This window comes from Somniosus microcephalus, chromosome 7 (genome assembly GCF_052327205.1).
Source record: "Somniosus microcephalus isolate GS21.2 chromosome 7, FLI_Smic_1.0, whole genome shotgun sequence".
In the NCBI taxonomy this organism is placed as follows: Eukaryota; Metazoa; Chordata; class Chondrichthyes; order Squaliformes; family Somniosidae; genus Somniosus; species Somniosus microcephalus.
Window position 1 is genome coordinate 56,240,948 of NC_140993.1, and position 25,000 is coordinate 56,265,947.

The 25,000-nt window shown below is 45.8% G+C and overlaps 1 protein-coding gene across 1 annotated transcript in view; it reads right to left on the bottom strand.

The window, feature by feature from the left end:
• ccn4b (cellular communication network factor 4b) overlaps window positions 1-25,000 on the bottom strand; it is a 117,896-nt gene that overhangs the window by 16,042 nt on the left and 76,854 nt on the right. The window contains exons 2-3 of the mRNA XM_085992481.1: window positions 5,188-5,476; window positions 335-592 (exon numbers count right to left, since the gene is read on the bottom strand). Of these exons, the coding sequence (XP_085848607.1) occupies window positions 335-592; window positions 5,188-5,476 (547 nt within the window). The remainder of the gene's footprint in view (window positions 1-334; window positions 593-5,187; window positions 5,477-25,000) is intronic.

A 25,000-nucleotide genomic window follows, 5' to 3' on the forward strand; every position in this document is an offset into this window, starting at 1 on the left:
AAATGTCACTTGGGCAAGGTATTAGAGGCTGAGAACACACTCCAGCAAGCAACAGCGCCTCATTGAATCATAGAATGATACAGCATAGAAGGAGGCCATTTGACCCATTGTGCCTGTGCCGGCTCTTTGAAAGAGCTATCCAATTAGTCTCACTTATCTGCCCCATAGCCCTGCAAATTTTTCCCCTTCAAGTATTTATCCAATTCCCTTTTGAAAGTTATTATTGAATCTGCTTCCACCACCCTTTCAGGCAGTGCCTCAATTTACAAAGATCTCCAGAAACCTCAACTGAACCAGAACATGAGTATTCCTCTTTACGCTCACGTTCTCCTACCTGACATGGACACATGGCGAGGGGCAGTCTTCCTGAGCTTCTTCGACTCGTCACAGATCCACTTCTCGCAGCATTTTCCTGGCATTTTAATACGCTTGGGGTTCTGACACCAGACGAGCGGAGGTCGGGACTGCCTGCACACAGGGATGCAGCCAATAGCACCATTCAAACATGTACATTTGTACTTGCAGTTGGGTTGAAAGCTTTGGCCATTGGAATATATGGCTCCATTGAGCTCACATCCTATTCCAACCAGATCTAAAAGTAACAAAATGAAAGATTCATTCCAAACCTATGAAGCAAGCTCATAATATTATTTAATCTTTAATATAGGAAAACAATTTGTTTGCTTTGCCATGATAGTGACATCAGTCCATTCAAATCAATGGTAACAATAATACTAATTCCTGCTATTCTTACTTCCTTCAGAGGATGACACTGTTACCTTAAAAATATTCCAATACTCCATGAACACCTGTTATTCTTACATGCTCTACAGGTGGCACTATAACCCCCTCAGCCTGTTACAACAAACACACCTAAAAGTCATATTGTCCCTGATATTTCTTTCCTTCCCCTGTGCTGAAGCTTTATTCAACCACAGTGCACCATGAAGGTCAAGTCACCTGACCTGGCCCGGACCTGCAAATATTTGCAGATTCAGATCATTAGCCCTGACAGGCCCACCATCTGGGAGGAGCCTGGGCCCAGAATTGGGGAGCACAAAGACAGCCTCTGTAAGGGGCTTAACAAAAACAGCAGTGAAAGGGCCTCCAGACCTGAGGATCCAATGGGTCCCTGTTGGAGAAAAGGCCATTCACTCTTTTAGGTCCCTTTGCCTTGCAGGCTGTCCTTCTCAGATTCTCCAATGTGAGGGGAGACAGAGGGCATAACAACTACCACCAATTTCTTCAGGGGCCCTCCAAACGAGAGACCTAACAGCGTTCTGACAGGAAAATGAGGTGGGAGGAGTCACATTTCTATCCTTTTACAATGCGGCACCTGTTATGGTTGTACCCTTGGGGGAAGCCTCAGAAGTACTAGTGTGAAACATAGAAACATAGAAACATAGAAGATAGGAGCAGGAGTAGGCTATTCGGCCCTTCGAGCCTGCTCCGCCATTCAATGAGATCATGGCTGATCATCCAAATTCAGTACCCTGTCCCTGCCTTCTCCCCATATCCCTTGATCCCTTTAGCCTTAAGAAATATATCCAACTCTTTTTTGAATATATTTAATGAACTGGCCTCCACCGCCCTCTGTGGCAGAGAATTCCACAGGTTCACCACTCTCTGGGTGAAGAAATTCCTCCTCATTTCAGTCCTAAATGGCTTACCCCTTATCCTTAGGCTATGACCCCTGGTTCTGGACTCCCCGGCCATCATAAACATCCTTCCTGCATCTAGTCTGTCCAGGCCTGACAGAATTTTATAGGTTTCGATGAGATCCCCTCTAAATCTTCTAAACTCCAGTGAGTATAATCCCAATCGACACAATCTCTCCTCATACGTCATTCCTGCCATCCCAGGTATCAGCCTGGTGAATCTTCGCTGCACTCCCTCCATGGCAAGAACGTCCTTCCTCAGGTAAGGCGACCAAAACTGCACACAATACTCAAGGTGCGGTCTCACCAAGGCCCTGTACAACTGTAGCAAGACATCCTTGTTCCTGTACTCGAACCCTCTTGCTACGAAGGCCAACATACCATTTGCCTTCTTAACCGCCTGCTGCACCTGCATGCTTACCTTCAGGGACTGGGGGGAGGAGAGCTGCTGTCATGGGTCTCTGCCACCTTGTCTGTTCCTTTGTGTATGGGAACTGCATGTCCCCAGGTACGTAGGAGAGTAATATCAGGGTCACCATTTAATTTGGCTAACCGTGAGCAATGCCACGAGAGATTTCCTAGTATGTTTTCAGATATAATATTTCTCTTTCTTTTACTCTCGGGATTTGGGTGAGGCCGGCATTTATTGCCCATCCCTAATTGCCCTGAGAAGGTGGTGGTAGTCCTTCTTCAGATGTTCTGGTTTGATACAACTGAGTGGCTTGCTAGGTCAGTTCAGAGTCAAATACATTAGTGTGGGGTCACTACAGGTCAGACCAGGTAAGGACAGGTAAAGGACATTAGTGAAGCAGTTGGGTTAAAGGTGCTGTATATCTGTTTTTATATTGGGTTTAATAGCATGCCAGTGCTGCATGCTGCTGGCACATGGGTCTTGCACACTTAACTGCAAGTTGTTAATAAACAACAACAACAACAGCAACTTGTATTTATATAGTGCCTTTAACGTAGTAAAACATCCCAAGGCGCTTCACAGGAGTATTAAAAGGCAAAAATTTTTACACCGAGCCACATAAGGAGAAATTAGTGCAGGTGGCCAAAAGCTTGGTCAAAGTGGTAGGTTTTAAGGAGCGTCTTAAAGGAGGAAAGAGAGGTAGCGAGGCGGAGAGGTTTAGGCAGGGAATTCCAGAGCTTAGGGCCTAGGCAACAGAAGGCACGGCCACCAGTGGTTGAGCAATTATAATCAGGAATGCTCAAGAGGTCAGAATTAGAGGAGCGCCGAGATCTCGGGGGGTTGTGGGGCTGGAGGAGATTATAGAGGTAGGGAGGGGCGAGGCCATGGAGGGATTTGAAAACAAGGATGAGAGTTTTGAAATTGAGGCATTGCTTAACCGGGAGTCAATGTAGGTCAGCGAGCACAGGGGTGAATGGGACTTGGTGCGAGTTTCACTAAGGTTAGTGGTTTGAAAGATCCAGTAAAACACCTAAGGAAGTCACGTGGCATGCAGCCAGCCCAATGAACACTGGTAACAGAGAGATGAAAGTAAATTTGACCAGCCCAGTGATAGGATAAACATGTAACCAGGTTCAACCCCTGGTCTGAGCTGAGTTAGATAATCTTACCCAGGACAGCCCTACTGTTACTTTCATCACTGGGGTAGGGTCGGGGAAAAAAGGATCAGGCCGGACTCCTGCTATTGATTGCTATCCAATGACCGTTGTTGGAAAATGTGTATGCATGTGAACATTAAGGACATGATTGAGCTTGAGTGTGATGCTTTCTATGGTTAAATAGCCTGCTAATAGTCATTGCTTAGGCATGTTGCTTTGGTGCTGTATCTGAGGGCTACGAGAGCTGTACTCCAGTAGCAGTCAGCAGCTTCAGCAATAAAGAGTAGTAACTTTGGGGGAAAAAACTGATGAAGGGCTTTGATAGGGAAGACGCAGAGAAGATATTTCCACTTGTGGGGGGGACTAAGGGCCATAAATATAAGATAGTCACCAATAAATCCAATAGGGAATTCAGGAGAAATCTCTTTACCCAAAGAGTGGTAGAAATTTGGAACTCACTACAGGAAACTTTCGATTTACCGGCACCTAAATAACCGGAAATCTCGGTTAACCGGCAAAATTCAGGAGTAGGTTTTACTTCATATTGTACTTGCCTTCCTCCATTTGTTGCTGTGCAAGGGTGTGGCTGCAGCTGTTGCTAAGCTACAGAGACGCTTGGAACTTGTGGCCATTGTTCTACACTTGTTGCTAAACAACAGGGTTTGTTGCTTTATACGGAGCTGTTAGCTCTCCCTATCTTTTACTATAGTGTTCGGTTATCCGGAATTTTTGATGAACCGGCACCACGTCGGTCCCGTCCGTGCCGGATAAAAAAAAGTTTCCTGTACCACAAGGAGTAGTTGAGGTGAATAGCATAGATGCATTTAAGAGGAAGCTGGATAAGCACAAGAGAAAGGAATAGAAGGATATGCTGATAGGGTTAGATGAAGAGGAGTGGGAGAAGGCTTGTGTGGAGCATAAATACCAGCATAAACCAGATAGGCTGAATGGTTTGTTTCTGTGCTGTAACTTCTATGTAATTCTATTCAGTTCACACCTGACTGCTGTGACTCTCCTATCACTCCCAGATCTCTTTCAGCCTCTGCCCTAATTAGTTGAACGTTATTCAGCAAGTCTGCACCCCATTTTTCCTTCCAATGTGTTTCTGAATCCTGGTTGTTTATGTAGAACAGGAACAGTAGGAGCTGCGGCACCGATTCCTGGGGCCTTCTACTCAGTGCAGCTCCCCAGCCTGAAATCACACCCCTAATCCTGCTTCCTCTCGTTCAATGAATTCTTTATCCATCTACACGTTTTACCTGGTATACTCATTGCCTTAAGCAGTGTAGCAAGCCTTTCATGTGGCACTTATTGAACGTTGCGAAGTAATTGATAGTTGCCACAACATTTCTAGTGAGTACTTAGCGAACATAGCCTAGCGATCGAAAAAGGCAGACACAGGCAGACCAGGCTGCCAAGAGAAGACAGGATATGCTCTCACTGCAGTCAGGGAGTGGTTGAGACAGAGATGCACTTCCTCACAGCCTGTGGAAAATATCAGGGCATCAGAGAGAATTTCTATCAAAAATTCTCACAAATATGCCCTGAATTCAGAAATCTGACTGACAACCAAAAACTCCCATTCCTACTGGGGGAGGAGAGAAGCTGTGTAACACTGGCGGCACACTATGTTACAGCTTGCCATGAACAGAGGGACAACCAGTAAACTAAGACAAGAGTATATATAAACAAGGCGAAAATATATTTATAAACTCAGGGATATACCTGTTTATACACTGTATGAATGGAACCGCGTTTATGTGTTCAACCATAAATGTATTTTGATGCTTTGGCAACATAAGATGTACCTTATCATGCCAATAAAGCGATTTGTATTGTATTGTATTGAGTACTTTAGATTGGATGAGCAGCCCTTGTCCTCCAAAAGTGATGTGTCCCTTTAAATCTCTCACAAATGTATTTATTTTGTGTAAGTTACCAAAATATATATTTCACTTACATGCACATATTCCTACTTCGTACCTAGGGGCGTCCCCACTATAGTCGCAGTACAGTCCTTTGTGATAATCACAGGTGTCTGCCTCCGTGCAGTTCGCTCCCAGCTGCTTGGCACATGCCTTACAGCACTCGCAGCCATCCATCACCAAGCTAATTCCGGGAGGGCACCTGGGCATGCGCTTCGGACACTGGCAGGGCCAGTGGCAGTACTGCGTGCGGTTATACGGGTGGACGAAATCCGTTGAGTTCTCGTCCCCCTCTGAAGCTGCCTTGGAATCCTGGGTGAGGCCCTGTGAAGAAGAGATAGCAGTGTTAGAAAAGGGGCAGTGGTGAGCTGCCACTGACCCATCAGTCATCGCTCAGTCTATAAAATGTATGACACCAGAAACGTCCCAGGTTGCATCCCTGGCCTTTGCAAGTTAACTAATATCAGTTGGGTGCAGCAACTTGACCTTAGGTCCCTTGGACTGGGAACAAGGAGGGGAAATCAGGTAGGATGACTGCTCCTGATCACAATCCAGCGGCCTCTGCTGGCAAGTGCCACGAGTCGAGTGAAGATGGGATCAGTTTCTGCTGTGACACTTTCCCAGCCGATTATCCTGTTGAGGCTCACATGGAAAGAATGATCATTTAGCTGAAGTACCAGAAAGTGGTTGGCGATTCTCGCCAGCATGACCCTGCACCTAGAGAAGAGGGGAGACAATTGGAATGGGAACAAAAATAAGACTGAGTATCTCAATTACATATAGGGCCCAGTGCTCAGCCATGGCCAGTGAGTAGCATTCTCTCCTCTGAGTCAAGAGGTTGTGGGTTCAAGTTCCATTCCAGAGCCTTGAGCACAAAATCCAGGCTGACACTCCAGTGCAGTACTGAGGGAGTGCTGCACTATCAGAGGTGTTGCCTTTTGGGTTAGATGTTAAACCGAGGCCCTGTCTACCCTCTCAGGTGGACATAAAAGATCCCATGACACTATTTCGAGAAGAGTGGGGAGCTCTCCCCGGTGTCCAGGCCAATATTTATCTCTCAACCAACATGTGTGTTCCCTTTTCCATGTGGGATGGACAGGGTGGCACACTGGGTTACTACATTGTCCTTTCACTTCGGAGTTCAGAATCCAGCCCTGACTTCCTCCTATGTTAAATGACTTTGTGCAATCTCCATCCAGTCTTCACATCACAAAACTGTCCTTAATTTGACACTGGAGCTGTTTCAAGGAATATATAATCTCAGATGACCATCCCTATTGTGCCAGTGTGATTTCCCAGACCAGTCAGTCTGAGTCAGTTAGGCTGATGTGGAAACTGCAAATGTCCAATTGGTGCAGTTGTGGGCACTTTTCTGAGTTCGGGATTAAGACAGCCGGGGCAGTGGGAGAGCTTTATTCTGCGTTAAATATAAAGGTGCTACTGTACTATGCCTGACCTGGGAATGTTTAATGCTGATACTAAAATGTCAGAATTTCCATTCCCCAGCATCTTGAAAACATGGAACCTGATGAGTATCAGTCTAACATCTACATGGGACGCACTCCAGTCATGCTGTCCAGCAAGCAGGACCAACTTGCCAAGCAGGACGGGCAACATTCTGCCTCTTCCACTAAAAAGAAGCGCAGTAAATGATCAGAAAAGCAAGTATCATCTTGATAAGCATAAAAGTTCAGCTAGAACTCCAATGTGAATGGAATGTGTCTGTTAACACCTGCTCAATACCTTAAAGTAATGTCGCACCAGGGGTAATGCTTGCCTCTGGTCATCACTCAGCACTGCACTGAGGCTCTGGGGTACCACTTTCTGTTCATTTTCCCCCTTTTACTTCTCTCCTCAAGACTTTGACCCTTTGCTGATGTGGCATCGCCTGTTGCCTACTTTACCCCCAGTAACTCTCCCAAGTGGCCTTATTTCATCTGTGGTTCTTGACGTTGAATGTCACAAGGCTATCCTATCCTCACCTGATGTCACACAGTGCATGTCCAGCAGAGGTTGTTGGATCTCAGTTAGGAGTTGGAACTCTGGCCGATTGTCCCCTCCCTATTGTCACACTACCTGAGATCACCTAAGCCAGCACAAACCAGGGGACAGAATCTGGGGCCTTGCGCTTTGTATGGCTCAGCTATCACTGGATAAACTGGCTGAGTCATTAGGGAGGGTCCATGACACCAACTTCTGTTTGAATTAGAATTATCCCAATAAAATAGTGAGCATTTTATTTGATCAAGTACTCCTCTGACTTGACAGATATAAATGGTGGAGATGTGCATCAACACAATTGGCAACACTCTGATATCTTTGGGTCATCATTTCATTCTTTTACCAAATCATTCTGGCTTTGGCTCCTTATCTGTACTGAGTAAGGTGACCTCATCCAGGTTGCATTTGGGTCACAACAACTGGTCTCAGTGTCTCTGGGCTACAGAGGAGAGAGAAACAAAATTCAGAGCTCCTGTCTCTGATTGATATCATGTTGATTTTGAATGAGGACATGATAAGTCAGTGAGTTCAGTCAGGAAAAGAAGTCACCAGCTTAATGTGCATAAATAAGACACATAAGTACAAAGGAGAAAAAGAAATGATTAAAACCCAGACTTGAACCTAGCAATTACTGACTATATTGATGAAAGAGAGAAATACCATGCACTGAGGAATGGTGAACATGGCTGTAACAACAGAGAATCATTCAAGTACATAGGAATATACAGGACTGGAAAAGAGGACCCTGGCCAATCTTGAAATAGTTTTTAAAAATCTCATAAACTACACTATCTCTCCTAACTCTCAATTACTTTCCAGGACTTGAGCAGATAATCCAGGCTCTTCAGTGCGGTACTGTGGGAGTGCTACATTGTCAGAGGTGCCGTCTTTCAGCTGGGACATTAAACTTCTCAGGTGGGTGTAAGAGTAGACACAGAGAGAGTGTTTCCACTTGTGGGGAAGATCAAAACTAGAGACCATCAATATAAGATAGTCAAGAAGTCAAACAGGGAATTCAGAAGAAACTTCTTCACCCAGAGAGTGGTGAGAATGTGGAACTCGCTACCACAGGGAGTGGTTGAAGCGAATAGTACAGATGCATTTAAGGGGAAGCTAGATAAGCATATAAGGGAGAAGGGAATTGAGGGTTATTCTGATAGATTTAGATGGGGAAAGACAGGCGGAGACTCGAGTGGAGCATTAACGCCGGCATGGACTGGTTGGGCTGAATGGTCTGTTTCTGTGCCGTATATCCTATGTAATCCTATGTAAAAAGATCCCATGGCACTATTCAAAGAACACCGTCATGCACAAAAAACAGGTGGCACTCCTTCCTGCTCCACTTTAAGAGCGTTGGTAAGGAATGGCATATTAGCCAGGAGCTCCTTTTGTGTAAACGTGTCCACAGGGCAGAAATTTAAACACAAAACAGGCTGGAGAATGTTGTGCTCATCAAGGTGGGGATATCGGTGCTGGGGGAATGAAATGTTTTCTCAGTTTCTGCACTCAGTGTCAGAATTGAGCACTTCTAGGTCAAGTACAGCATAAATTAGCTGCAGAGTAAAGCTCCCTCGACTTTATTCTTACAATGCGGCTAAGCCATGAACTCAGAAGAGCACCAGCATAATACTTCCCCTTAGTGGCCCCTTAGTGGTCTGCCAAGTCATCGTGAATTCTGTGACTACTTTTAGAACTTTCCAATAAAATACGATACAGTCTCTCAGTATAATTGTGAAGCTATTGGTCCATGGTGGATTAGATTTATATTTCACTTTAGCCCTGACTGATGGCCCTATGCTTGGGTACTCTTCTAATCCAGTGGGTACGAGTATGCAGCATTAAACCACTCAGTACCGGCATTAAAAAGCATAAGCATTGAGACGTCACAAGGACTTCTCATGTGGGAAGTGGAAATGTATAGCTGCTGCAGTAGGTAGTACTTTTCTGAGGCTGGAATTAAGCCATATTGCCATTCCTGCCCTGGGAGTGCTTGATAGTGACATCTGGTGTCCAAATTGGAAAGTGTCCCATTCCGTACCCTCAGCCTCCTTAAACTTGATGTGTGCAAAAAAATAATTCACCAACAAATCATTAAAAAAAATGAAATAACACTTCTTTTATTATGTAATAATTATTGCTGTTATTTCATCCCCCTGTTTCAAAACATATTTCCCCCTTGCTTCAGTTCTACCCTAATATGCAGCACATATTCAAACAGAGAGAGAAAGAAGGGAGACGTGAAGAGAGAATAAAGAGGGAGAGAAAGAGAGAAAGAAAGATGCAAGAGAGGAAAACAGCCTGCTTCTAGGCCTCTGGCAGTCCTGGGTTGTAGCAGAGCACTAAGTGCATGGGCTGGTTTGCCGATACTCCTCAGGAGCACTTAAGCCCTACTTGCACCACCAGTACTGGAGAGCCCGCTGAGATCGAGAATTCAGGGGTGACTGAGGAGGGGGAAGAGGGAAATCACACAGAGGGACCCAAGTCCCACTGGGCCTTAGGCCAATTGCCTGTCACCCAACTACTTACATGAATAAAATTCTGGGAGATAAAAAGAAAACTGCAAATGTTGGTCAAAGCCAAAAGACACTTAAAACATTAACCTGTTTTTTTCTCTTTCAGATGCTGACGGACCTGCCACGAATTTCCAGCACTTTCTCTTAACACTTTTTATTCACAATCCAATGCACTTTAGATGCACCCTGGCACAAACACCATGACCAGTTATACAATTAGATGGCAAATATTTTGAGGACACAACAGGAAACCGGGAAACGCAGACAGAGGGCTGGAATACCAATCATTCCCTCTCATCAACTGAGAATGTCACGGGTTAGAAGTTACAGAGCCTAGTTTTGGGACCAAGTTACGGATGGGAGGTGGGAGGAGGGGTGGGGAGGCATACCAGAACTCAGCACCCTCAGAGGAGCAATAAATCTAACAATCCTCAACTTTATGCTGCCCAAATGGAGCTTGAATATTAAAACCAGAAAGAAGCAAGGGTCAAGCAGCCTTGTGTTTTGCAAATAAAGCTAAGAATACATGTGCGGTAGAGAAAATTTTGGAATATTCAATTAAAGATGAAAACATTAAACACGATAAGGCTCCTGTGCCTATTTCCAGACTCGCTACCAATATTGGTGAAAAGTAGTCACAGCTTGTGTTGCCGCAAGCTCTGACTAATTTTTCAGACTCGACAGCTGCTTTATCAACAGTCCTTTTAAGACCCGCTGGAGTCCACAGAGGAAGCCTGCAGGTAGGTTGTTTTTAACGACACCATCCAGGACAAAGCAGCCTGCTTGATTGGCACCCCATCCACTACCTTAAACATTCACTCCCTCCACCACCATCGTACAGTGGCTGCAGTGTGTACCATCTACAAGATGCAGTGCAGCAACTCACTGAAGCTTCTTAGGCAGCACCTCCCAAACCCGCGACCTCTACCACAAGGACAAGGGCAGCAGGCGCATGGGAACACCACCACCTCCAAGTTCCCCTCCAAGTCACACATCCTGACTTAGAAGTATATCGCCGATCCTTCATCGTCGCAGACGCATGGGAACATCACCACCTACAAGTTCCCCTCCAAGCCACACACCATCCTGACTTGGACCTGTATCGCCGTTCCTTCACTGTCGCTGGGCCAAAATCCTGGAACTCCCTACCTAACAGCACTGTGGGACTCCCTTCACCACACGGACTGCAGCGGCTCAAGGCGGCGGCTCACCACCACCTTCTCAAGGGCAATTAGGGATGGGCAATAAATGCTGGCTTTGCCAGTGACGCCCACATCCCAAGAACGAATAAAAAACAACTTACCTTAATGTAAAGTCAGGAGGAGCAGGCATACTCCCCAGACTCACCTGTGTGCCTTGGCCGACATCCGGGCCGGTTGAAATTCAAAGGCCACGGACCGGCGTGCTGCGTTGGGACACTCAATTGGTGCTTGCAGTTCACTACAATTATTATGATGGGTCCGAGGGCAAATTTAGGTTGGTCCTCGGGCTTCTCCGCCTTGGGCTTAAATGTAAGAGATTTAGGACCAACAGCAGGAGAATTCTTTTTATGCAGAGGGTTGTGAGGCCGTGAAATGTAGTACCAGAGTAAGTGATTGAAGCAGAGACCATGTCAATATGTCTGGTAGGAATAGGATAGGCCTTAACTGTAATGGCCGTTCCAAGGCCAAATAGCTGACGCTCCATGTCCAGGCTCATAAATGCAGAATGGCCTATTGGGCAAGATACTGAAGGGCACCTGGCTCCATATGTACTGTGGACGGCACACACACTGAGGTTAATTACTGTATTTTTACCTTCTTCAACTCTTTGTTAAAAGAACCTGAAATATCAGGCTTAGATTGGAGCCATGTGGACGGGTTCATTTTGAGCTATTTCTGCACCCCACCCCTCCTTAAAAAATGGGTAATGTCAATGGCAAATTAAGGTTTGTATTCTGTGTCTGTACCATGAACAAAATGGCCGTCCCTTCCAGCCCCTCCTCCCGAACATTCCCACAGCGTGATGATACAGCCCCTGGAATTATTTTCATAGATTACATTTTTACAGGCTCAGAGAGAAAAAGCATCAGTACAGCATCTGCTCCCATCAATCAATACCGTCTCACTGTAACCATGACGGAGTCAAACCTCCAGGCACCACCTTCGACTCCAAAAAAGATAAGCACACATTTTCGATGCCAATCATATTTGCTGCACCTGGGTCCCTTCTCTCCACTGTGCACCCTTTAGATTGCTTTGATTGATGAGAAAATATTTGGCATCTCAATATATGCAGTACCTGGTTATTTGAACAGTTAAACACAGTGTGCTGATCTCTGTTTACTTGACTTTCAAAGAAAAGGGGATTTATCAGGAGGAATCAAGAAATCCAATATGTTGACATTTGATCCTAGCTTTTATACTTTGAACTATTGCAAGTGAACAGTAACTTGCCTCCAGATCCTGTATCTGACTGGAAACTAGGGCAAGTCATTTGGTTTTTGGAGCTGTATAGATGCTCAGTTAGTGCCAAAATGGCTTTCAGAACTCCAGTTTTTTTCTTGAATTGAGGCATCTCGGTGAAGACACATGAGGAACTTCACTTCAGCAAGACAGGAGGAGATGAACAAAAGATCTTAAAATGCCAACTTTGAAGGGAGCTCAGGGAGAAACAAGCCACCTTAGGGCAAGCTGCAGACTCCCATGACAGTCAGCAAGTCAGGTTAAACGTAATGATGGGATTTGTCCATCTGGCACTTTAGATAGGGAGCTGCTGTGATCAACCTCTATCAGGAAAATTTTGAAAGGAAATATAATTATCAAAATGTATTGGTTTTGCTCAACTCATGGGCTTGGCAATTCCTTGTAGGTTGGTGTGCCACCAACTTCCGCCCATCAGGCTGTCCCTGGTGCTGACCCCATCCCAAATCCCAGGGACAGGGTCATAGATTTAAAATGGGCAACCCGGGGGAAGCCTGATGGGTGGAAGTGTCTGCCCATAGAATTTCAGAGTGATACCTTGCTGCTCTGTTGGTGAGAGGAGTTGGAGATTGGTCGAACTGGTCGGAGAACAATTATTTTTATCTCCTGAAGTCATACGTGGTTGCTTCTTTCATAATGGCATAGAAATCAAAAGCAAGGAAGTTATGCTAAACCTTAAAAAAACCTGGTTCGGCTTCAGCTGGAGTATTGTGTCCAATTCTGCACACCACACTTTAGGAAGGATGTCAAGGTTTTAGAATGGTACCAGGGATATGGGACTTCAGTTAGGTGGATAGACTAGAGATGCTGGGATTGTTCTCCTTAGAGTAGAGAAGGTTAAGGGAAGGTTTAATAGAGATGTTCAAAATTATGAGGGGTCTTGGTACAGTAAATAAGGAGAAACTGTTTCCACTGGCAGAGAGTGTTGTGTCAGTACCTTTCTACCTAGACACAATTTAGGACTCAGAACTCAGAGTTTCAAACATGAAGTGCTTTATTGGAAGGGAAGGAAGTTCTGGAAAGTTCCGAACAAAGAGAGCTAAACTTAACCGAGAGAATGCCCAACCATTTATCTCCTGTGACAGCGCCACCACAGGTGGGAGGAGAACACACAATAGAACACACAATACATAACATTTCCTCCCCTCTTAAAAGGAAGGTCCACATTATTCCTCAATAGGTAAGTTACTTTCAATACACTCAACTAACCTAAGGTAGAGGTAGACTGCCTCAAACCCTGACTTTACCCTGGGGTTTATTCTGCCCCAGTCTTGTGGGTAAGTCACTAAGCCTACAGATCCAAGCGTCTTGGAGGCCGCCGCTCTCTGACAGGATACCGGCAGTCATCGCTGGCTTCCACAGCAGTAGGCATTGACACAGGCCTGGATGGAGAAGGTGCCTGTGTCAGTTGAAAGTCAGGAGTTTGCACAGGTGGAACAGTCTCTTTGACTTCCTGTGTTGGAGAAGAGCACTGTGGCAAAGGATGCTGGTTTGTGGTATCATTCGGAAACAGTTCAGGCCAACCAGCCGTTGGAGCCTCTGTGGCTGTCTCTGCTCCTAGCAACAGTTGATCTGTGTGTCTTCTCCAGACGACGTCCTCAGCAGTCTCAACCGTTTAAGACACAGGGCCCGTCTGTGCGGTCACCGTAGCAGGAACCCATTTCGGTCCAGTGTTGTAATTTCGAGCTAGGACGTGCTCTCCTGGATGAAACCGTCTCTCCTTGGCTCTTTTCTCTCTCTTTTCAACTTGAGCTTGTTGTTGACGATGGACAACCTGCTCTGCCCTTGGAGGTTTGAGTAAGTCAAAACTTGTCCACAACTGCCTCTTCATCATGAGCGAAGCGGGGGAAGTTTTGGTTGTGGCATGCGGCTCGTTCCTGTAGGACAACAGGAAGCTGTTCAGACGTTGGTGGATTGAGCCCTGACCTTGCGATGCCTTCAAGGCGTGCTTCAAAGTTTGCATGAACCTTTCTGCCTGGCCGTTAGTAGAGGGATGATAGGGCGCAGACCTGATGTGTTGGACACCATTCACATGCAGGAAGGTTGCAAACTCCTGTGATACAAATTGTGGACCATTGTCACTTACGAGTTGTTCCGGTGAGCCATAGCGGCTGAACATCTCACCAAGTTTCTCAATTATTTTCTCTGCCGTGGTAGACCTCATCACAGCGACCTCCGGCCACTTGCAACGAGCGTCCACAACCACCATAAACATCTTCCCTTCGAAAGGACCGGTGAGGTCCACATGTACTCGCTGCCACACTTCTGCAGGCCAATCCCAGGGGTGTAGGGTTGCCAGCTGTGGAACATTCCGGACCCTTTGACATGGGGAACATGTTTTGGCTTTCTCCTCAATATTCCCATTGAGACCTGGCCACCAGAAGTAGCTTCTTGCCATTTCCTTCATCCGAACCATCCCACTGTGGCCTGTATGAAGTTGTTGCAGTATAGGTTCCCTCAGAGGTGGCGGAATGATGACACGGCGTCCCCAAAGAAGACAACCTGCCTGGACGGAGAGCTCATTTCTTTTTGAAACGTAAGGTTTCAAACTAGGAGAATCTCCTATCGCTCTCCCTCGAATGACATCGTCCATTACCTCAGACAGGACTGGATCGTTGCGGGTGTACCTTCGCACCTGAACTGCAGTGACAGGTGCTCCCTCCACTTGTCTAAAGTAGAAGATGTCTATCTGACGAGGCTCTGGGGGAGTAACAGGCAAGGGTAGCCTCGAGAGACCGTCTGCGTTGCCGTGCAAGTCTGATTTGCAATATTTGATGTCGTATGTGTGTCCTGACAACAGTAAAGCCCACCTTCGCATCCTGCTTGCAGCGAGAGATGGAATTCCGGTGTGGGGCCCAAAGATTGAAGTCAATGGACGGTGGTCTGTCAGGAGTGTGAACCTTCTCCCAAACAGGTACTGATGAAATTTTCGAATTCCAAAAACGATTCCCAAGGCCTTGCGCTCGATCTGCGCATAGTTACTCTCGGCCTTGTTCAAGGTACGTGATGCGAAGGCGATAGGTTTCTCTTCACCCGAAGGCATGATGTGGGATATGACTGCTCCCACACCATATGGTGATGCATCACATGCTAGCTGCACGGGTAGCTTTGGGTCGAAGTGTGTCAGGACCTCCGAATTCAGCAATGCTTTCTTTGCTTGGGCGAAAGCTTCGTTGCACAGTTCAGTCCATTTCCATGTTTTGCCTTGACATAGCAACTGATGTAACGGCTTCAGCAATGTTGCTAAGTCTGGAATAAACTTCCCATAGTAGTTAAGTAGCCCCAGAAATGAACGTAACTGGCTCACATTCTGGGGTGCTGGGGCCTCCACGATCGCCTTGACCTTTGGCGGCGCCTTATGCAGGCCAGTAGCGTCAATCACATGCCCGAGGTACTCAACTGAAGACTGAAAGAATTCACATTTGTCTTTACGAACTCTGAGTCCGTACTCTTTCAGTCGTTGTAGTGTCGCATCCAAGTTCAGAAGATGATCCTCCTCATTTGTCCCAGTGACAAGGATGTCGTCCAGGTAGCACTGGACTCCTGGCAGTCCACTCAAAATCTGATCCATTGCCCTTTGGAATAGAGCAGGGGCCGACGTAATTCCAAACGGAAGGCGGCAGTACCTGTATAGCCCCTTGTGTGTCACAATTGTCAGCAGCTCCTTTGATTTGTCATCGACATGCATTTGTAGATAAGCCTGGCATAAGTCTATTTTGCTGAACATTTGCCCTCCGGCCAGGCCCATAAAAAGATCATCAATGAGGGGAAGAGGGTACTGTTCCACAGACAGCACCGGGTTAATAGTCACTTTAAAATCCCCGCAGATTCGAACAGATCCATCCTTTTTCAGGACAGGAACAATGGGTGTGGCCCATTTGCTCACGCTCACAGGCTCCAGGACTCCATTCTCGACTAAGCCCTCCAAGTTAGCCTCAACTTTTGGCCTAATTGCATAGGGTACAGGTCGGGCTTTGTGAAACTTCGGCTTGCTGTCAGGTTTAATGTCCAGTCTCACGCTGATCTTTTTCATGCTCCCAAGTTCCCCATTGAAGAGTTCTGCATGTTTGTTTAACACTGCAGTCAGACATGACTCCCTTTTTGACATCATGCGGACTGCAGGCCAGTCCAGCGTGATTTTCTCTAGCCACGCACCTCCCAGTAGCGATGGGTAATTTCCCTTTACCACATATAGTGGCAGTTTTGCAGTCTGTCCGTTCAATTTAACTGTCACCTCAGTGACGCCTCTCATGGCCACAGGTTCGCCGATATACGTCTTTAGCACAATGTTTGTTGGCTGAAGGGTAAGATGCTTTAGCATTTTGTTGTAGACAGTGTCTGAAACAAGGGACACAGCCGCGCCTGTGTCCACCTCCATCCGCACTGATTGTCCCTCCACCAGTGGTGACACCCAGTAGCCATTTGAACCACCTGCAACCGTCAGTATATGCACCTCTTCCTCCTCAGAGGTGTCGCTCCCCTCTGTTTTGCATGTTCCATCATACTGCACTGAATGAACACTCTTTTTCCTCTCTTGTCCAAATACAGACATTTTGCTTCCATGCTTCCCAGCTCTGTCTGTTCTTTTTTTTACCTCTACAGGCGCGTTCAATGTGACCCTTTTTGCCACAATTTCGGCATTCCAGCTCCGTACACCAGCAGTCATTAGCGTGATGGCCCGTTTTCCCACAACGGTAACATGTGCCGTTCCACGCACCTTTAGGCTCAGACGACACCTTGTGAACTCTCCCTGTTGAACTCAACTGGTGAGCCTCCTTTTCCGCCATCTCCATGGAGACACTAACTTCAATGGCCTTTTCAAGAGTAAGGTTGTCCTCAGTAAGAAGGCGCTTCTGTGTGGCTGCATTTTGCAGACCACACACAAGTCTGTCTCTAATGGTGTCATTCAGCACCTCCTTGAACTGGCAGTGTTCCGACAACCTTTTTAAAGCAGCAATAAACATCGTCACTGATTCCCCCTCCTCTTGATTCTGTTTGTGAAATCTAAATCTCTCAGCAATAACCAGAGGTTTTGGTGAAAAATGTGCTCCAAGAATTTCCACTAGTTGCTTATATGTTTTAGTTCCTGGCTTATCTGGCTGCACGAGGCTGCGAAGTAAATTGAAAGTCTTCGGCTCGATTACACTCAAAAAGGTAGGCACGACCTTTTCATTTGCCACCGCATTCGCCAATACAAAATAGTCAAAATGTTCCGTATATGCGCTCCATTGCTCCACATTTTCATCAAAATCACCGATGTTTCCTAATATAGTAGCCATCTCATGTTCCAAATTAAATTTTCTGTTTACTCACTGCACCTGTAACGTACGCAGATTCATCCGCTCCTCGTTGCCACTTGTTGTGTCGGTACCTTTCTACCTAGACACAATTTAGGACTCAGAACTCAGAGTTTCAAACATGAAGTGCTTTATTGGAAGGAAAGGAAGTTCTGGAAAGTTCCGAACAAAGAGAGCTAAACTTAACCGAGAGAATACCCAACCATTTATCTCCTGTGACAGCGCCACCACAGGTGGGAGGAGAACACACACTAGAACACACAATACATAACAGAGAGTCAGTAACCAGAGGACACAGATTTAAACTAATTGGCAAAAGAACCAGAGGGGAGATGAGAAGAATTTTTTTACACAGCGAGTTGTTATGATCTGGAATGCACTGCCTGAAAGGATGATACTATAATTAACCTCACTGAGATCAATTACTGTTAGGAAGCAGAATTGTGGGCCCCACTTATGCTTGTTGTACGGAAAGTAAGCTTGCATAATGCAGGCATACTAAACGTTGGTTGTACTATACGTTGGATTTCCTGTGAACATCATCCTGCCAGTGTCTCCTCTTACATTGACTTCACACTGTTGAAATTCTGGATCGGTGCATCGGTGCATGAAAGGGGAGATATCCTGTGGAACCAAGTTCTGACACAAATTCCTCCCTCTTCCCCCCCCCGCCCCGATCCAGATTATGTGATTTCCTCACCAAGAAATAGTAGGAATTTTGGGACGATGACACTTGATATCATGAAGGACACATAGAAGAAACTGTAAGGCAGAATCTGAAAATTATAAGCTGTGTTTATAATTGTAATAAAAACAGTTGGTTAAAACAGTAAGTCCTAACATGGTTTGCGTTCCTTACTTTACGTAACACACGTCAGCTAAATGTAGATTGCTCTTCCCTGCTTTCTCACTCCACCACAACCCCCACACAAACTGCAGTGGCATAAGTGTGGCCATTATCTCCTAATACCACCTTACGTATCGCTCTACTCCTCCTCTCCATCTCTACCTTTGAACAGATCATCTATTATCACAATTCCCACCATTCCTTCAAAGTTCTCCTCATCTATCATCATCAGCTTACATTAAAAAAAATTGTTGGGATGTGGGCATCGCTGGCAAAACCAGCATTTATTGCCCATCCCTAGTTTACCTTGAGAAGATGGTGGGTATGCCTTCTTCTTGAAGGTGTTCCCACACAAGTCCTTGGGTGTTTTCTTCACTGAGATCTCTGCCTGCCCTGTGACTTGGCGCTAAGTGACTTCTTATCCCTGATGGTTTTGACTTCCATCTAACCTCCAATGACTTCCTTGCCCTCTTTGTTTCCCTGAACTTCATCTTCCACATCTACTCCCTGTCCATGCACATGCATACCCCCTTGATCTCATCAAGATACAGGAGATTGAAATCTCCAAGAACTCTATGACTGGCAAAGTTCTCTCAGGGCTGTGGATTTGTAATATGGGTTTCACACTTTAGATTATGTAACACTGGTCTGATAAATGTAGTGATTGTGAATACCTTGTACAATACTGTGCAATAGCACTGACTTTCTCATCTCCTGTGTTATACAAATCACACTGACAACCAAATCCCCTCTACTTTGATCCTGATTCCTTGGGGAAAAAATGCCCTCTAACTCTCAGTAACCTTCTCAAACTCAACCTTCCCCTTTTACCTTTAATGATATTGGTGCTTCCATTGCTACCTTGCCTCCCCATTAGATCCCAGATTGTCTCTATCTCCCGTTGTTTTTCCTGATTCAACAGCTACCTCTGGTTCCACCATCTGTGGGTCGAAAGCTCAAATGCACTTGGCAAGAACACCTCAAGATTTCTTGTCGCTCCCTCTTCAAGACTAAATCAGACATTTTGCAGACCCCTATGCAGCCATTTATCTTAAAGTTATTCAACACTACCAGTAAGGAGAAGATGGGCCATTAGTGATCCCCTGTCCATAGTAGAGTACATGCTCTATAGCGATTGAGTAGAGTTTGTCCTGATATATGTTACATAGAGTTCACGCAGTTTATATAATATAAATTGCAGTTCATTCATATTATTTGAAATGATATAGTTATTGCAGATAATAAACTATATAATCTGAAAATAAAAATGACATAATCACTATATATTGCATAGAATTTACATTTACTGTATATAAATTGAAGGTACATATATATTACATACATGGTATTTGCTGAGTTATACAATCTTGGCTGGGATAGTATAGTGGGTACTAGAATTGACCAGAATCTCCCCAGACTAGAGAGGGAAAAAAGAAGCACCCGGCCTGGATTACCTCCCTGATTGTTACATAGCTCAGCAAACATCCTGCTGTCATGCAAGCCATGAATGCAGGCCCAGAGGCAGTAATTATATGCAATTCTATGCCAGAAATGAAGAGGAGACACCTTGAAAGTGAGCCCCAGGGCCATAAATCTAAAACACTCACAGGGTTAGCGTGTGGCGTGCAATAAAATTAAACACAGACAGGAAAAAAAAGTACTTTGAAGGTGGGGTGGAGAGGTGGGTGATGACAGAACTAAGCCTGCAGTGAAATCCATTAGCGGCCTGCAGCGTCATTTCACTCAGAGGTCTTCCATGTTTTATGATAATGCCAGCACAAAACTTCAACCAGACGGGAAGAAAGAATGAAAGTGACAGTATATCTGAGCAGACAAGCCAGTGATTGGTCCCCACCAGCACAGACATTCCACCATTATCTGGTTACCAGCAATAATATGTTTTCATTTAGTTCTTTTGTGCTCATAAAGACACGTGCTAGGTGCTAGAAGGCTTTCAAATATAATATTTAATAAAATTACTCAAACACTATTATTATAGTAATGAGATTGTTGTGTATCTACCTTTAAGAGAATAACTGGTCTCAGACTGCAGTACCGGCAGTGACCACCCCTGTATAAAAGGCGCTAGAGAGCCTCTGTTGGTTAGTTTCGTTTATGCCTTTCACCAATAAAGACTTGTTTGTTTCTCTCCTGCTAGTCCGTGTCTCAATCATTCACAGACTTAACACTGGCGACGAGTTAGAAACGAACTTACCTGCAACTCAGCAGCAGCTCCGACGATGTGTTGAAGGTCGGAGCCAGAAGAAAGAAGAAAAAAAAAATAGGCCATTGAAACTCGAGAAACGGGCGTTGACCGTCAATCATCGATTTCAAAACTTGCAGGAGAGACTGTCCAGAGCCAGGCTGGGTTCCTCGGTCCGGGGTTTCCCAGCTAATCGGGCTGGTGGCAGGTAGTGCTCTGATCCTTCCTGGGCTGCAACGGGGCCGGGCAGCGAGTCGGGAAGCAAGGAGAGAGAGAGAGGGTGGAGCATGCAGGGCGTGGCTGGTATTTCGAAGCTGGGCAGCGTTCGGACCTCAGAAGAGGGAGGGAAGTGTTCCAGAGGGTCCGCTCCACGATGGGAAAATAATAAAAGAAAAAGAATACGCGCAAGAAACCGTGGAAAGCAGCGCTAACAACAGCGGGGAAGAAGGAAAAGCGCGGGAGGCGCCATTTTGTTAAATCGGAGAAGAAGGCAAAGCACGGGAGGCGCCATTTTAGATTTGCAAGATGCCGAAGACTGGCTGTATCACTGCTTTTGATAATACATTAGAGGACTGGACCACGTATGTGGAAAGAGTCGAGGTATATTTCGAGGCAAATGAAATAGCGGAGGGGAAAAAGGCATCAATATTGCTAAACGTAATGGGCGCTAGAACGTACGGCCTATTGCGGGATCTGATTACTCCAGCCAAACCGAAGGTGAAGAGTTTTAACGAAATTGTTGCTGTTCTACAGGAGCACTTAAACCCTGCACCGCTGTTGATAGCAGAAAGATTTAAATTCCACAGGAGAACTCAGCACAAAGATGAGAGCAATGCTGAGTATCTTACTGAACTAGGCAAGCTATCAAAGCACTGCCAGTTCGGAGCAGGACTGGCAGATACCCTACGGGACAAATTTGTCTGTGGACTCCTGAGTAAAGGAACACAGAAGAAGTTACTTGCAGAAAAAGAGCTGATGCTAGATAAGGCTTTCAGCGTGGCAGTATCATATGAAGCAGCAGCCAGGGGAGCTGCAGAAATTCAACAAAAACCACAGGAATACGGCACCCACGAAATGACACGGGGATTTGCAAAATGTTATCGCTGCGGCAGAACTAACCATGACCAGAAGGACTGCTGGTCCAAAGACAAAATATGCAGACAATGCGGGAAGATTGGACACATTGCATGAGTTTGTAGGTCTGGGAAGAAGACCAGCAACAACAAAAAGGCTACTAAGGAACCGTACAAGAAAGTACAAAAGATGACGGACAGTAGTTCCGAAGACCAGATGAGCGATAGTGAATCCGAGAACAGGAGATTAAGCTGTCTCAAACTTCACAATGTAATCGCAAAAGAGGATCACCGAACCATTTGGGTCACCCTCACGATAGCAGGGTCCCAAGTTAAAATGGAATTGGATACAGGATCAGCGCTAACCGTCATGAATCGACACGACTATGAGCGGCTATTTTCACACATACCCTTGAGAGAGACATCCATCGTCTTGACGACGTATACGGGGCAAAAAGTCTACCCCAGAGGAAAAATAAGGGTGCCTGTCGAATACAATGGCAAGAAAATACGGAAATTGTATCTCTACATACTGCCAAATGGTGGACCACCGTTATTGGGACGGGAATGGATCAGGAAGATAAACTTAGATTGGCATTCCATTCATGCAATGACGGTGGATGGTAAAAAAGATGAAGACGTCACTCCTGGACGATTGTCAACAATCTTAGCTAACGCCAAAGAGGTATTTCAACAAGAACTGGGCACGCTTAAAGGCGTAACCGCCTCGTTAAAAATAGAAGAGAATGCAGTTCCCAAGTTTTTCAAAGCGAGACCGGTACCATATGCAATTCATCCAGCCGTCGAGGCAGAGCTGGAGAATCTGGAGAAGGTGGGCGTGTTGTCTAAGGTCGACTGGAGCGAGTGGGCGACACCCATCGTTCCTGTCATGAAGAAAACGTTAAGCAATAAGTCTGGAGAGCCAAGGAAGATTCGCATCTGTGGGGATTTCAAGGTGACGGTGAACCCTGTCCTTCACACAGTACAATATCCTCTTCCAAGGATAGAAGACATCTTCGCCTCACTGTCTGGAGGGAAGCATTTTACAAAAATTGACCTAGCACAAGCATATTTGCAGATGGAGGTTGAAGAGTCCTCTAGGAAGTATCTCACGATAAACACTCACAAAGGTCTTTACCAGTATCATCGATTGGTATTCGGAGTAGCATCGGCTCTGGCGATATGGCAAAGAGCGATGGAACAAGTCCTGCAAGGGATTCCGGGGACTCAGTGTTACTTGGACGACATCCTAGTGACAGGTGAAAATAACAGTGAACACCTTGCCAACCTAGAGCAGGTGCTCACTAGACTAAGAGAACATGAGCTACGAGCCAATCGCCCCAAGTGCGAGTTTTTTAAGAAACAGATATCGTATTGTGGCCACGTGATTGATGAAGAGGGGTTACATAAGTCCCCTGACAAAATTGAAGCGGTTGTTAAGGCCCCAGCGCCTGAAAATGTGTCACAACTGAGGTCATTCCTCGGGTTGGTGAATTACTATCATAAGTTTTTGCCGAATTTGTCGACAATTCTGCATCCACTGAACGCCCTGCTACGAACGGGGGTAGCATGGAAATGGAGCGATGATTGTAAACGTGCTTTTCAGAAGAGTAAGGACTTAATCACTTCGAAGGAAGTATTGGCTCACTACAACCCAGCACTGCCAATCAGGCTGGCGTGTGATGCGTCTCCCTACGGCATTGGGGCGGTACTGTCACATAAATTCCTTGATGGTTTGGAGAGGCCGATAGCTTTTGCGTCACGCTCGTTAACTTCTGCCGAGCGTAACTATGCCCAGATTGACAGAGAGGCCCTCAGCCTAGTGTGGGGGGTGAAGAAGTTCAATCACTATCTGCACGGTCAAAAATTTACTCTACTAACCGATCATCAACCCTCAGAAGGGCGTACCGATAATGACAGCACAACGGCTGCAGAGATGGTCCCTTTTCCTAGGGGCACACCAATATGACATTGAGTACAGGGGAACTAAACAGCATGGAAATGCTGATGGATTGTCACGTCTACCGTTGCCGACGGTGGAAGAAGAAGACCTTGCAGTGGATCCAATGGAGTTATTCCACTCGACCATAGTCGAATGTCTCCCTGTGACGAATGCAAACATAGAAAAGGAAACACGGAATGACCCGACACTATCACGGGTCTATGATTTAACGGTGAAGGGATGGCCAGCACATGGCGAACCACTGCTGCCAGCATTTTCGCCAAGAAGAGAACAGCTGTCAGTGTGCAGAGGAACCTTGATGTGTGGATCCAGAGTAGTAATTCCACCTAAGTTGACAGATAGAGTGCTCAATGAGCTTCATGAGGGTCATCTGGGTGGGGTAAAAATGAAGAGCTTAGCCAGAGCGTTTGTGCGGTGGCCGGGAATCGATAGAGAAATCGAAGAGATGACCAAGAGCTGTGCAGGATGCCAGAAGGTCCAAAATGCCCCACCACAAGCTCCTCTGCATCCATGGGAGTGGCCCTCATCTCCATGGCAAAGGGTGCACATTGATTTTGCTGGTCCCTTCATGGACTCGATGTTTTTAATTGCGGTGGATGCACATTCAAAGTGGCCAGAGGTAATAAAAATGTCCTCAACCACCACGGAAAAAACTATCGCAGTTTTACGAACCATATTCGCCAGGAATGGGCTGCCTGAACAGATTTGCTCTGACAATGGACCACAGTTGCGTCTGAAGAGTTCCGGAGGTTCTTAAAGAACAATGGTGTTAAGCATTACACATCTGCCCCATATCATCCAGCCACTAATGGATTGGCCGAGAGGTTTGTCCAAACATTCAAGAAGGCTATCAAGGCAATGTGTAATGAAGATATACCCCTACAACACAAGGTGGACAACTTCTTGTTTGCCTACCGGAATGCGACACATGCGGTTACCAACCAAACTCCAGCCATGATGTTCTTCAATCGAAGACTACGATGCCGCTTGGATTTGGTTAAGCCAAACGTCCGAAGAGATGTGGAGAACAGGCAGTTTCAGAATATGAATGAAAGGCCGACCAGGAGTTTTAAGATAGGTCAACCAGTTTTGGCCCGGGACTACCGCACTGAGAAATGGCAGCCAGGAACGATTTGTACACGACAAGGACCTCTCATGTATACCGTGGACGTTGGGGAGAGCATTGTAAGACGCCATGCTGACCAGATTCTAGAGCCACTGGAAAACGTCAACTCCACACCACGATCTGATACACCTGGTAATGAAATCGACGTTCCAATTGCAGCTACCGCAGAACCGGTAATATTGGAAGCAGATGAACCAAACAACGACATTGACTCCGACTCAACATTGCCAGAAGAACCTGATACTCCAAAGAGGCGTTATCCAGACAGAATAAGGAAGCCTCCTCAAAGACTGAACTTATAATTGCTTAAACTTAACCAATGTATCTAGCAACAGTAATTGTGATTGTAATTCGTTATCATTA